Below are 15,105 nucleotides of genomic sequence, written 5' to 3'. Positions count from 1 at the left end.
AAGAACCTTATTGTTTTATTTTCAGTTTAGTAAAATGTGTCTTCATTTGTGTTAGGTTATTTGTGTTTTTTTTTTATTTTTCAGTTCATGTGACAGCTTTTTGGACCTTATTTCTGAAAATGTACTCACTGCGCAACCAAAAATATGCTTAGTGCTTTTAAATGTAACCATTTACAGTATTCGAAGTAGAAATCGAAGTAAATAAATCCTTTTTGTAAGGCGTCCAAGACCCAAACAGCTGAACAAAACGCCGGTGAGTTTGACTCTTCTTACAGATACTGAGAAAAGCTGGTGTGTATCATGAATAATTCTGCTCCTCCTCTCCACAGCACTTTGTCTTGGATCTGCTTTAGCCACCGGCGGCTTCCAGCACACTGTTTTAAGACGTGCTGCCGGGAATCTTGCAGAAAAGTCTTCTCTTCCTCCTACCACTGAGTTTGTCTGCGTGTGACGGCTGGCGGAGGCCCGAGCCAAGAGGAATGACATTGCACAAGGACACTTCTTCTTATTCATGGGCCCTGTGGCATTATCATGCATATTAGACGCTCCTTCTGTCTAACTGCACCGTGTGCATGTGTACAACACCGCTTCATGCTTGTTTTACCATTTGTGTTTTCCTTGGTATTGCACTGTTTTATCCTGATTATTGTTTTTCATAATCATGGAGGCCAAAATCACAATTGAATTTCTATTAATTGCACAGCCTTGGTTAATAGTGTTATAGTAAACTCATAGCAAACTTGTTTACCAGGGTTGCAGCTGGAAGGGCATCCGCTGCATAAAACATATGCTGGATAAGTTGGTGGTTCATTCCGCTGTGGTAAATAAAGGGACTAATCTGAAGGAAAATGATTGAATGAATGTCATGATAACTGAGCAAATGACTTTGACTTAATGCATGCATAAAAGCTCATTTACATATAATCTCGTGACTATATAGATTTCATGACGGCGTTATTAACGCCCTTTCAAGTAAAGTGTTACGACATGCATCAGATTAGTCGTTCATTTTAAGACTAATGTGTGCTAGTAAAATAAACACCGCACATTTTGATTCATGCAGACTTAAAATAAGTCAAATCAACTCGAAATTGATTTTAATGAATGTTTTGGATGCTCTGAGGTGAAATGAATGTCTTTAGCTTAATTAAAGATGTGCTGCGTTTTCCTCTCTTGTTTGCTCTCTGCCGTTTTCTTTCTCTTGCTTCAACCCCTGTCTAACGATGTCATTTCCTTTTCCTCCAATCAGGTCAAGCCCCAGAGGAGCTGCAAGTCTTTCAGGATGGCAGCAGTCGAGTTTACCATCCGCACTGAACGATGGAGGAGAAGGACGACGGATTAACAAGAAGAAGAGTCATCAGCAGCACGAGTAAAGCTGATGCAAGTGAATGGGGATGAACTTCAGCCATTCTGAAGGGTTATTCTAGATTATATTTATATATATGTAGATTAAATGTAGTACATTATGGTGAAGCATCGTTAGTTCACTAATTAAAAATAATTAGTGTGAAACCTGCAGATTTCTCAATTGCCATTGCAGTATTTTACCAATTTAATATTTCACCTAATTTAGTGATGCAATTATTATTTTTATTATATGATATTATTATTTTATATTAAATTTATTCTTATTGTTGTTGTTATTATTATTATTATTATTATTATTATTAACGATAATATTATTAATATTACTATTAAATTATTATTATTAACATTACTATTAAATTATTATTATTATTATTATTATTATTATTATTATTATATTATTTGTAATAGTAGTATTATTAGTATTATTAAATTATTATTATTAGTATTATTAAATTATTATTATTATTATTATTATTATTATTATTATTATTATTATTATTATTAAATTTATTATTATTAACATTACTATTAAATTATTATTATTATTATTAATATTATATTATTATTATTAGTGATAGTAGTATTATTAGTATTATTAAATTATTATTATTATTATTATTATTATTATTATTATAGAGAATTATACATTACATGAAAACATTAAGGATATAAAAAAGGTCTTGTCGTCGATCTCAGTTGTAAGAGCAGCAGATAATAACTCGACTTCTAGTTGATGATGTGTAAAAGATGCAGAAGGTGGATTTCTCTGCTGAATCATCTGTTGATCTGCATCCCAATCATCACCAATACTGCACAAGACCTGCTGGAAACAACATGGACCAAGATTCTCACAGAAATCAGTCAAGTTTGGTGAAGGAGAAATCATGGTTTGGGGTTACATTCAGTATGGGGGGCGTGCGAGAGATCTGCAGAGTGGATAATCAACATCAACAGCCTGAGATATCAGGACATATGTGCTGCCCATTACATTACAAACCACAGGAGAGGGACAATTCTCCAGCAGGATAGCGCTCCTGCTCATACTTCAGCCTCCATATCAAAGCTCCTGAAAGCAGAGAAGGTCAAGCTGCTCCAGGATTGGCCAGCCCAGTCACCTGAAATCAACATTATTGAGCATGAAGGAGGAGGCATTGAAGATGAATCCAAAGGATCTTGATGAACTCTGGGAGTCCTGCAAGAAGGCTTTCTTTGCCATTCCAGATGACTTTATTAATCAGTGATTTGAGTCATTGCAGGATGCTAATAGTCGAGACAATTATTATTCGACCAAATAAGTTTAGCTTTATTTTAATTTCAATACATGTGTGTGCATGATCCCTTTAGATAGGGGTGTGATGGAGTTTCTGACTTGGTGTAAAACAGCAGGGCCCTCATGTACAAAGACCTGCGTTGAAGTCATACTAAAACATTGCGTACGCACAAAGCTACACGTCTTGTAGGACCACGGTGCTACATCAATAATCATATTCATCAACATAAACACAACACTGGATGTAAGTGTTATTTTAAACCTATACATATACATATAAATGCTTAGCTATACACTAAAACGGACTATACAAGTACTTTCACCTTATTGTGAAATATTCTGTGCAAGGGATGCATATGAGGTTAAAAGCAAGTAGTGCAATATGATTGTGTGATGTATTATTACAAGTAAACATTGTTTTGCTGTCATCATCATGACTGACTGATGCTGACTTGCACTGATGATGATTTGATGGTCAGCACGATTCTCTGATTCAGTCTAATAGCTTTGTGCATCTTGCTAATGTTTTCTGATGTGTTTCTCAGCCTGGAGCATCTGGAGGTGTGCTGAGGTGCTGCTTCTGTCCAGGATGATGAAGGTCTGCTCGGTTCCTACCAACAACCCAAACCCACTCTGTCTGCAGGCGACAGGAGGATCTCTGTGGACCACCGACAAGAGGATTCATCCCTCTCAAGTTACTCCGGTGCCAAAAATGATCAATGCCAACTTGGTGTATTTATGGAGGCATCCTCCTGGAGTCACTATAAATTTTTGGCATCATGTTATCATTGTTTTAATGTCGTAAGTATTTTATTTATTTCATTTTAAACGTGACTTTTAAATTGAGTCTCTCATTCAGATTCAGTCATGCTCGAGCTGCTGGTTTTGTATGCTGTGCATTAGAGGTCATTAAGTGAACAGTGGGTGGTCCGTGGGCTGAAGGGTCTGGAAAGGTGTTGGATAACATCATCAAACAATATTCTCATGATTCCAGGCAGATCCTGTAGGCAGACTCTAATCAAACACTGAGAAATGCACAACTGAATTGTTTAGTGCCACGCAATATGGTATACACACACACACACACACACACACACACAGAGACTTTTAATTTCCATTAAGCCAGCTCAATTGCTTCCGGTGATCTGTCATCCCATAACAAACCCGCCATGTTTAGGATTTGATTTCTTTAAAGTCAATGATCTTCTCTGCCTGACTGAGGTACAATATAATGTGGGTCTCAGGCCAGACAAGAAGCACTGCATTAAATTTAATATATAATTTCTTTCACCAAAGCATTTTCAAGGTAGTTTCTGCACTCAGCTGCTGCTCCTGATGGCGCATTTTCCATCTCATTTTACGCTTTGAACAACTAAATGAATGCCTAAATCTATAACTGATTATACTTTAATAACATTTCAACATTGATGCTGTAAAAGAAACTAAATAACTTTGAAAATAGTCACATTAACCTCTTAGCGGAAGTATATTGGTGCCTGTAAAACCTTGCTGTGCATATATACACCGATGCAAAAGTTTTTACATTTGTTTAAGCAACGTATTAAAACCTGACTTTAATCTCTTGATTGATGCTGAATATTGCACATTGATTATTGTGGTCACAGTCATATCACCCTGCAGCCCAAGAGCGGTTACTCACTGAAGCTAAGCAGGGCTGAGTCTGATCAGTGTCTGGATGGGAGACCACATGGAAAAACTATGTTGCTGTTGGAAGTGGTGTTAGTAAGGCCAGCAGGGGGCGCTCAATCTGTGGTCTGTGTGGGTCCTAATGCCCCAGAATAGTGAAGGGGACTCTATACTGTCAGTGAGCGCTGCCTTTCAGATAAGACATTAAAGCGAGGTCCTGACTCTCTGTGGTTATTAAAAATCCCATGACACTTCTCATAAAGATCCAAATTACCCATCATGGCCTCCCAATCACCTCCATCCACTGAATTGGCTCTATCACTGTGTCTCCACTCCACTTATAGCTGGTGTGTGTTGAGTGCTTTGCCTTGTGGCTGCCGTCGGATCATCCATGTGGATGCTGCACACCGGTGGTGGAGTGGCGAGACCCCCCCCCCCCCATGTCCATGATAAATGCATATTACATTACAAATGCAATGCATTTTGTGTTTTGAGTAAGTCAATGGCTGTTTTTAAATTCGACCCATATAGCCTTAATAGTGCACTATTAGAGGGAGCTGCCTTTTTTAATGTTGTCTAAAATAACAATGGACAATCTGAAGTGGATTTTACTGTCAGCCTGATCTCCAGAGGCAACGTAAGCATTTTACGTTTTGTCAGTTTAATTCTTTCAAGTTCACTCGGACGAAAATGTAAAAAAAAAAAAATTTGTTATTGATTTTTTGGGGCTTTTACCTTTATTGGATAGTAGAGAACATTGTCAGGAATGCATGGGGAGCAGAGAGAAGGAAAGGATCGGCATAGGACCGCGAGGTGGGAATCGAACTAGTGGTCTCCGTGAACACTAGAGTGCATATGTCAATGCACTAACCACTACACCACTGGTGCTGACAAAAATGTACAATTTTAAAAAGGAGGTGTGGCACCCAACCTCACCCCTAAACCCAACCGCCATTGGTTGATGAGAATATCGTACTAAATTGTACAAATTAGACCATTTGAATTCATACGAATTAGCCACTGAATCAAAAAGTTACGAATGGGCGTGAGATTGTGTTGGTTATTTTGGTTTTGTTTAATGTTCAGTGACTTGGTTTATTATTGCATTTTTTTATTTCTTTGGTAGGCAGTAGATTCTAGTTATATAAAACATAGACAATAATAGTTTAATAACGAAGATAAGATAGCAGTTCAAACATTTCTGAAGTTAAGCTTTTAAAATGAATTCTGTTTTCCACTTATGTATTTGTCCATTTTGCTTTTGTAATCATGCAGAATATTTTTCTGGCGCCGTGGCTCAGTGGTAAGCACTGTGGCATCACAGCAAGATGGTCGCAGGTTCGAGTCCTGGCTGGGCAACTTGGCATTCCTGTGTGGAGTTTGCATGCTCTCCCTGTGTTGGTGTGGGTTTCCTCTGGGTGCTCCGGTTTCCCCCACAGTCCAAACACATGCGCTATAGGGGAATTCATTTTCTTGTCGGCTTAATCCCTTTATTAATCTGGGGTCGCCACAGCGGAATGAACCGCCAACTTATCCAGCAAGTTTTTAATCAGCGGATGCCCTTCCAGCCGCAACCCATCTCTGGGAAACATCCACACACATTCACACACTCACTCATACACTACGGACAATTTAGCCTACCCAATTCACCTGTACCGAATGTCTTTGGACTGTGGTGGAAACCAGAGCACCCGGAGAACAGGGAGAGCAGGGAGAACATGCAAACTCCACACAGAAACACCAACTGAGCCGAGGCTCGACCCAGCGACCTTCTTGCTGTGAGACGACAGCACTACTTACTGCGCCACTGCTTCGCCCTATAAGGGAATTGATCAACTAAATTGGTCGTAGTGTATGGGTGTTTCCCAATACTAGGTTGCAGCTGGTTGGGCATCAGCTGCGAAAAACTTATGCCGGAATAGTTGGCGGTTCATTCTGCTGTGGTGACCTCTGATAAATCAAAGACTAAGCCAAAGGACAATGAATATATCAGCCATATCAAGAGTTATCAATTATGGGTATCAATCAAAAATCTCATATCGATGCTACAACAGAGGAGAAGATTTTCAGAAAATAACTGGGAATATTCTGAATTCTGTATTCTTGGCACAAATCTATTGTGTGGCTGGAGAAGAAAGTGGCACATAAGTTGTGTGGGCTGTCTTTTATTATACTTTTGCATGCTTTTTTTTCCCTCCAACCTCAAGTTTAACAGACAAAATACAAGTTTGGAGCAGCACGGAGAGAGTATGATTTATTTTTGGTGCAACTGTAATGTACTTTTCTCTAACACCGAGTTTGTCCATTATATCTTTTTATTGTGCTTCTGAGTTGCACATCCCAATGCCAAATCCAGTGATGGAGAGCATGCGTATTTTCTTTGCCAGTTAGAATAATATTACCATTCCCATTGGATGAGTATAGCTCATATACTCTGCCAGATCCTGGAGCGATTCCCTGGATAAGGAGGAAAGGCAGTGTGTGTGATTGTGTTCTCCTGGTCACTCGTGTTCACCTGACCCTGAGTTTGGCTGCTTTATTTCCATCCCACTGAACCCCTTTTACCTTCTCAAGCATTAAATCTTCAACTCTTCAACTCTCAGATCCGTTCTGAATCATAGCAGCTGTCTGCAGTATGTAAGAAGCAATTTAAGATGCATCGAGTTTGCTCTGAAATGTAGCAAGAATTATTACAAACACTAAAATCTCCCTCTGCTTTGTTTGTTTAATAATTGATGCACAAAAGGAGGGAGTTAAATAATTATAATGATATTAATTATTATAATGCATATTATAATGAAATTATCACCACAGTGGAATGAACTGCCAACTATTCCAGCATATGTCTTACACAGCGGATGCTCTTCCAGCTGCAACCCAGTACTGGAAAACATCTATACACTCTCAGATTCACACTCACACTACAGCAAATTTAGTTAATCAATTCCCCTATAGCGCATGTATTTGGACTGTGGGGGAAACCGGAGCACCTGGAGGAAACCCACGCAAACACGGAGAGAACACGCAAACTCCACACAGAAACGGCAACTGACCCAGCAGAGACTCAAACCAGCAACCTTCTTGCTGTGCGGCCACAGTGCTAACCACTGAGCCACCATGACGACGCTGTTTGTATAATGTATAATGACGCCTGTAGTTTGATTAAAACAAATTATTTTCCATGACCATCACAAAGTCTTCTTAAAAGGCAGCTTACTATGTTTGTAGACAGCAGTATTGAGGGCAGGTGGCCAGGGTTTGGAGCAGAGCCATTGTTAAGCAGTTTAAATGACCTGCAGGTAATCTCACAACACACTTGGCAACATTACTGATGAGAAACAAGTTCAGTGTGTTTAATTAATAATGAGAGGCCAAACGAGCCCAGAATTGCATATCTGACCTGAGACGGAAGAACCAGATCTGCTTCAGTATGTTCAGCTGTTAAAATTATAAATGGCTAAATTAAGGCTGGCAAATTACTCTGTTTCATGTTTGTATTGATTCATTGATTTTTTTATTGCAATATTATTAAGCAGTGTTTGGTAAGCTACTTCAAAGTAATTAATTAAGAGTTGCATCATTAAAAGTGTGCTTATATTGCTTTTCTAATTACAATGTATACAAATTAATTTAGTTACTCAATAAGGAATATAATTAATGCGCTCAGCACTTCTAAAAATGTCAATACATCTCAACACAGTCAATAGAGATTATTTTCATGTAAGTCAAAAATGAGCTTGTAGCTTTATTTAAAAATAAATAAATAAATAAATAAATTATATATTCATTCATTTTCTTGTCGGCTTAATCCCTTTATTAATCCGTGGTCGCCACAGCGGAATGAACCGCCAACTTATCCAGCAATTTTTTAATCAGCGGATGCCCTTCCAGCTGCAACCCATCTCTGGGAAACATCCACACACATTCACACTTACACTACGGCCAATTTAGCATACATAATTCACCTGTACCGCATGTCTTTGGACTGTGGGGGAAACCGGAGCACCCGGAGGAAACCCACGCGAATGCAGGGAGAACATGCAAACTTCACACAGAAACGCCAACTGAGCCGAGGCTCGAACCAGCGACCTTCTTGCAGTGAGGTGACAGTACTACTTGCTGAGCCACTGCCTCGCCCTTATATATATATATATATATATAAAACGAAGTGGCTGACACGGAGGGATCCATTTGCAGTATTTTTATTAAACAGTTTAATAACAAATAGCACACAGATGTTGTGCTTGTGTAAACTCACATCAAACACAGTAGTATATCATCGTTGGGCTGACGGCAGGTAAACAGGATGAGTATGAAGGCATGGGTCAGAGGCAGGCGTCTAGTATCAGAGTTGGTAAGCAGGCGGCGAGGATCAGAGTCGGTAAGTAGGCTAGAGTTCAAGGCAGGCGGCAGGCAGGACTGGGTCAGTAAACGAAGCAAGATCACAACGGGGAAGCGGATGAGGAACGCTCTGTAGTGTTAGCCAGGGCAGAACATGACTGAGCAATGACTGAGCGTGTGTGTGTGTGTGTGTGTGTGCTGCTTATATGTGTGAGTGTGTCATTAGCTGGATGAGCTACAGGTGTGCATGCTGTCAGTGTAAGTGGATGATGTACTGGTTTAGAAGTTCGGTGATGATGACCTCTGCTGGCCAGCGAGGGGAATGACTGGGACCGAGTCGGTGACATATATATATATATATATATATATATATATATATATATATATATATATATATATATATATATATATATATATATATATATATATATGCATTTTAATGGAAAACAAAATTATTTTAAATAGAGCATTAAGTGATTAAGTTTGTTAGTTAATTTGTAAAACAGATAACGTGATTTATAAAAATAAATGTATATAATTCTTCAAATTTAATTACAATGTATAAAGCATGACACTTTCCAATAGCAGACATCGTATTTCATATACACTCGCATTAATTCATAGTTTCTAATGCATGTGCAATTGTCTAACAAATGTAATCATCTTTACTGGGAAAGTATAATTATTCAGCAAAATGTACTTACACTGAATAACAAACATCAATCAAATTACACTACACCTCTTAATTGATTTACACATACAGGCTAATTTATTTACACTATATGATGCAAATATTTCATGCAACTGTAATTGCATGAAAGCGAACATTAATCCCGTTCTTTACTTTTCATTAGATCAATAATTTAATTACAGTAAGCAGTTACTTTAAACCACATTAGTAGGAAGTATGGAGTGTGAGTGTTAGATTCTTCACTCGGGTCCTGTATCTGCTGTTTTCCTCAGGCCGTGTGTCTTATTAATGATGGGGCGGAAAGAAGCCACACTTTTCATTAACCTTCAGGATTCATAATTCACAAGCTCATGTTCTCGCTGCCTTGGTTTAATGCTGTTCTCTGCCAGCCGTCACAGATACTGATGACTTCCTGTAAGCGCAGCTTCTGAAAGAAACCTATCAGTGTTTACATGCTGGCCTCAGCGGCGTTCCTCATTTACTCAGTTATGTGCAAAGATGGACTGTTGTGGGTCTACTTTGGGAACGTTGTGAGACTATTGTGGAGACTATTGTATCTGTCAGTAATATTTATAGTATAGTCTGAGATTAAACCAGGGACTCCTTTATAAAATGTTGACTAAAATTCATCCTACAGTGTATTTAATGCAAAATAATTTCTCAAATGTGCATAAGAATGTGGTTCAGAGCATATAATGTGCACCTCTCTTCCAGATGTGAAATCTATGGAAGGCAAGTGGTCTTGAAATTATGCACAGCCGAGTGGTTTCTGATCTCGGTCTTAAAAAAACGCTCCTTATTAATCTCTTTAGCATATAAATGAGGAGCAGTCAGTGTCCCAGTCCTTTTCTCCAGAACACTGAATGAGAAGAACTGCCGAAAAAGATTCTCAAATACTCTGACTCTTGCATTTATTTTTTTTTCATTATATATTTTTTCTATAGCCTAAAATGAGACAAAAATAATTTATTTAAAACATATAGACATAAATATATAACATAACAAAAAGACACACAAAATATAGCCAGCAGCTCGCTCTCTGCAACTCTCACATGGTCGCCCATTGAAGCTAAGCAGGGCTGCACTCGGTCAGTACCTGGATGGGATACCATATGGGAAAGCTGGGTTGCTGCTGGAAGTGGTGTTAGTGAGGCCAGCAGGGGGCACTCAACCTGCGGTCTGTGTGAGTTCTAATGCCCCAGTGTAGTGATGTGGACTCTATACAGCTCAGTGAGCACTGTCTTTCTGTGTAAACACTCAACGTCACTTGAATATGCCCCTCCCACTGATTAGCATAGGCTCTGCATACAGGTTGAAGTTGAAAATGAACACTTAAATAAAAAGGTGTCAATAAAAGAAAACCTTAAATTTACATTTTAATTTGAATTTTCACTATTAAAGCGTGAACATTAATAACAAACATTGTGTTTGCTTTTTATTTTTCAGTTTGGCTTTTCATTTTAATATTAGCAGTCTTGACGCAGACATGCTGTGAAGATTAAATGTTAACCAGTTGAACTCCACGTCATCGACTTTCGATTTCAGATTTAAAGGGCCAGCATTGCACCAGACCCCCTTAAGTGGTTTCATTTGAAAGTGTAGAATCTATATTTTATGCACATGTGCATCACTTTGGTTTTTTTCTACTGTACAAAAGTTTTTTACACTTAAATGCACAGCATTTTGGATACCCGAGCTGGGTATTGAACATTAGTTCAATTTCATATGGCTACACATGTACAAGTTATATCTTAAATGAAAGCTCTTACCAGTGCTCTACAGTACAGTTCTAGCATTCTTTTTACTGAATTATATTCACATATCAAACAGTTGCTGAATGAATCACGATGTTTCCATGGCGCAGAAGTGAAATCAATACATTTATGATCAATAAGCAGCCCCAGATAGCACAGACAGCTGTCATCTCTTACCTTATGCTGTGCACTTCAGGGCCATTCTCCTCTGTTTTTGAGGTGATGTGCATAAGTAATCCTTTTATATGTCTGACGTGCTCCAAACACAGTGAATTATGTTTGATCAAACAAAAGAATAGTGAAATATGAAACAATGATCGCTCCTGTGGCTTGTACAGCACCTCTCATCAGTTGGAATACAATAACTTTTGCATAGATTATGGTGGAGACATTTTTCTGTTTTCCTATGATTACAGACATGTGCAGGAACCACCAACATTAATCACAGCACGCTAGAACACACACAACCTAAAAGGTACACTTTCAAATTTGAGTTTATATTAAAATAAATACTAAAAGCGCCTCTTTTATTAGGTGTTTATTATAACACAGACGACATATACAGATATTTTAAACACTTTCAATAGTGTTTTATGACAATTCAAAGGGTTTTCTTTAAAATGACAGCGAAATTTTGCATTTACACCTCTGCATGTGGGTTTGGCAAGCTTTTAAATTTGGATAGGCAAAATCCAGGCGGAAATCCCTAAATAGCAGCAGAGTTTAACTGGTTAAATCGGAAACTTCATTTCAATTATGGATTTGACAGGAACATTGTGTTGTCACGTGAAAATTAAATAATTTCATTTCATTTTTAATTTAAAATATAATGAAATTGTTAATCTGGTTTTGATTTCAATCGTTTATTTGGTTTATTTAAAATTGGCAGGAGTTCACTGACCAGAATGACGAATGCTGTGTGCAGAATTCGAAGACAACAGTATGGTTAATAGGGCATCAGTCTGTAAAGTACTGCTTACTTCATCTATTCAGGGTTTTTTTTCTCTGAGCATGCTGTGTGTTTGTCTGTTACTGCAGAATAGCACAGTTGACTGGTCCCTGAAGAGCTGTCGGACTCATGCTGCATCTGAAAAGCAGACGATACTGGAGGAACCAGCGGCACGCAGTCTCCCCGTCTCCATGGTAACCACTATCTGCTGTATATACAGTGGTTCAGCCATATAAAAGACAGTTTATTGTGGCTGTGCATGATGATGGCCTTGTAAATAACAGAAACATCCACACACACGTTTCACTGCAGGCATTTGATGTTGACTCACAGATTTATTAGCTATTGTTCGCATAATGGGGCGGCACGGTGGCTTAGTGGTCAGCACTGTGGTCACACAGCAAGAAGGTCACTAATTCAAGTCCCAGCTGGGTCATTTGGCATTTCTGTGTGGAGTTTGCATGTTCTCCCTGTGTTGGTGTGGGTTTCCTCCGGGTGCTCCGATTTCCCCCACGGTCCAAACACATGCGCTATTGAGGAATTGATGAACTAAATTGGCTGTGGTGTATGTGTGTATGAGAGTGTATGGGTGCTTCCCAGTACTGGGTTGCAGCTGAAAGGGCATCCTTCATGTGCTGGAATAGTTGGCGGTTCATTCCGCTGTGGCGACCCTTCTGTAGGCAAATGAATGAATGTATTGAAGTAGAGTTGAGGAGCGAGCTGATAGTGTTTTCCTCCATCTTCAATGCTGCCGGACTGAAGGATGGTGTTTGTTCACGTGTCTCTGATTGGGTCTGATTTTTCCTCTGGTTTCCCGCTGTCACATCCAACAGGCCCAGCAGGTCCGTCGCGCCCCATTTCTCTGGGTTTGCTCCACAGATGTTTCTGGGTCAATAACTTGACCATGTTTAACATGACGGTACACTCGCTTTCATCACGCGTTACTATGGAAACACACACTCCTGTTCATCATGGATCACTTTATTTGTCTTTCTGTCCACTTGTCCTATAATGTACTATTCATTTAGGAGCGAGCTCAAATAATAACACCAACAAACAACAGCACTTGTTTTGATTCTGTCTTGTTTCTCTGTGAAGATATTAAAGCATATTATTTTACAGAATATATAGTCGCAAGCTTTAATATTACTAGTGAAGTGATCTGTTTTAAATGATGTCTAACAAGGATCTGTTATTTAATTCTAAAATAAAAAGAAATATATGGCTGGAGCATAAGCAGTTTTTTCATGCTTTATTTAACTTTTAAGGTCGATATTATTAGCCTCCTTAAGACAAAATGTTGATTGGCTGCAGAACAAATGACTGTTGTCCAATGATTTGCCTAATTAACATATGTAATGTAGTATGTCTTTAAAATGCACTTTATGCTGAATATCTTGCAAAAGAACTTGTAAAATTTTATACTGTCATCTTTAAAAAGACAAAATAAACTGGTTATTAAAAATTAGTTGTAAAAAATATTGTAATTTTGTCTTTAACTTTTATTATATATATTAAATGTTTACGTATACACTCACCGGCCACTTTATTAGGTAATTAATAATAATATAATATAATGGACAGAAAATTATTTAATTTAATTTAATTGTTTTGTTTTATTTAATTGTTATTTTTTATTTATTTAAATTAATTTTTATTTGATTTAATATAATTTAATGTAATTATGATTATTATTTTTTATTATAATTAGTTAATTAAACAAAATTTTTTATTTTTTAAGTTTTAGATGAAAGCATTAATATAATTGTAAATAAGTTGTTTCATGATTCTTTTATAGTGATTTCTTATTTATTTGTTTATTTTTTTAGTTATTCATTTTTTTTTCAATTAAATATTATATATTTACGTATACACTAACCGGCCACTTTATTAGGTACACCTCTCCAACTGCTGGTAATGCAAATTTATAATTAGCCAATCACTCGGCTGCAACTCGGCGTGCAGACATTGTCAATAGGATCTGCTGCAGTTCAAAGTGAGCATTAGTGGCATGGTTGTTGGTGCCAGACGGGCTGATCTGAGTATTTCAGAAACTGCTGATCTACTGGGATTTCCACGCACAACCATCTCTAGGGTTTACAGAGAATAGTCTGAAAAGGAGAAAATATCCAGTGAGCGGCAGTTCTGTGTGCCTTGTTGATGCCAGAGGTCAGAGGAGAATGTCCAGACTGGTTCCAGCTGATAAAAAGGCAACAGTAACCAAATAAGCACTCGTTAAAACTGAGGTCTGCAGAAGAGCATCTCTGAACACACAACACATCCAACCTGTGGATGGCCAGTGAGTGTATGTGTAAATATATACATTCATAATGCATCTGCATTTACATATATATTTGCCTATTATAAGCTATCAGCTAGCTCTCTGCAACTCTCACATGGTTGCCCACTGAAGCTAAGCAGGGCTGCGCCTCGATGGGAGACCACATTGAAAAGCTAGGTTGCTGCTAGGTGATGTTAATGAGGGGGACACTCATTCTGCGGTCTGTGTGGGTCCTAACGCCCCAGTATATTGATGGGCGCTCTATATTGCTCAGTGGGCACCGCCTTTCGGATGAGAAGTTAAACCAAGGTCCTGACTTTCTGTGGTTGTTAAAAATCCCAGGATGTCCTTTAAAAAAAGTAGGGGTGCAACCCCGGATCAGAATTTGCCATCAACAACATGAAGAGATCCCCTCCCCCTCCTCCCTAAAAATGTGTAAAAGTGCTTTGAGTGTCCAGAAAAGCACAACATAAATGTAAGGAATTATTATTATTATTATTATTATTATTATTATTATTGTTATTTTGTTGTTGTTATTATAATTATTATTATTGTTGTTGTTGTTGTTATTATTGTTATTATTATTATTATTGTTGTTGTTGTAGTTGTTATTATTATTATTATTATTATTGTTGTTGTTGTAGTTGTTGTTGTTATTATTGTTATTATTATTATTATTATTATTATTCATATTGTTGTTATTATTTTTATTATTGTTGTTGTTATTATTATTATTATTGTTGTTGTTGTTATTATTATTATTATTATTATTATTATTGTTATTATTATTTTATTATTACTGTT

General features: G+C 37.7%; 1 protein-coding gene across 5 annotated transcripts; it reads left to right on the top strand.

Moving 5' to 3' along the window:
• Nucleotides 1–1,249: 1,249 nt before the first annotated feature.
• Nucleotides 1,250–13,238, top strand: LOC147843299 (uncharacterized). 5 transcript variants are annotated; one of them, XR_015492969.1, is made up of 3 exons: nucleotides 1,250–1,417; nucleotides 3,184–3,439; nucleotides 12,110–13,238. XR_015492969.1 is itself a non-coding variant. In XM_087256344.1 (3 exons), the coding sequence occupies exons 1-3, from the start codon at nucleotides 1,318–1,320 to the stop codon at nucleotides 12,132–12,134; spliced, it is 333 nt and encodes a 110-aa protein (XP_087112470.1). In that variant the 5' UTR covers nucleotides 1,250–1,317; the 3' UTR covers nucleotides 12,135–13,238. The 5 variants fall into 5 exon arrangements, 2 of the variants coding, with proteins under 2 accessions (XP_087112470.1, XP_087112469.1); XM_087256344.1 differs by having other exon boundaries at nucleotides 1,250–1,369; XM_087256343.1 differs by having other exon boundaries at nucleotides 1,250–1,384.
• Nucleotides 13,239–15,105: the final 1,867 nt, after the last annotated feature.

This window comes from Danio rerio, chromosome 6 (genome assembly GCF_052040795.2).
Source record: "Danio rerio strain M-AB ecotype USA chromosome 6, GRCz13ab, whole genome shotgun sequence".
NCBI lineage: Eukaryota > Metazoa > Chordata > Actinopteri > Cypriniformes > Danionidae > Danio > Danio rerio.
Note: the sequence above shows the minus strand (reverse complement) of the source record. Positions and strands in the feature narration are given on the sequence as shown.

Coding starts and splice junctions, on each gene's coding strand:
- LOC147843299 (XM_087256343.1), top strand. CDS start 1,318: ATGGAGGAGAAGGACGACGGATTAACAAGAAGAAGAGTCATCAGCAGC. Junction 1,385..3,183: donor CACGAGTAAAGCTGATGCAA/GTGAATGGGGAT, acceptor TGTGTTTCTCAG/CCTGGAGCATCTGGAGGTGT. Junction 3,440..12,109: donor GTTATCATTGTTTTAATGTC/GTAAGTATTTTA, acceptor CTGTTACTGCAG/AATAGCACAGTTGACTGGTC.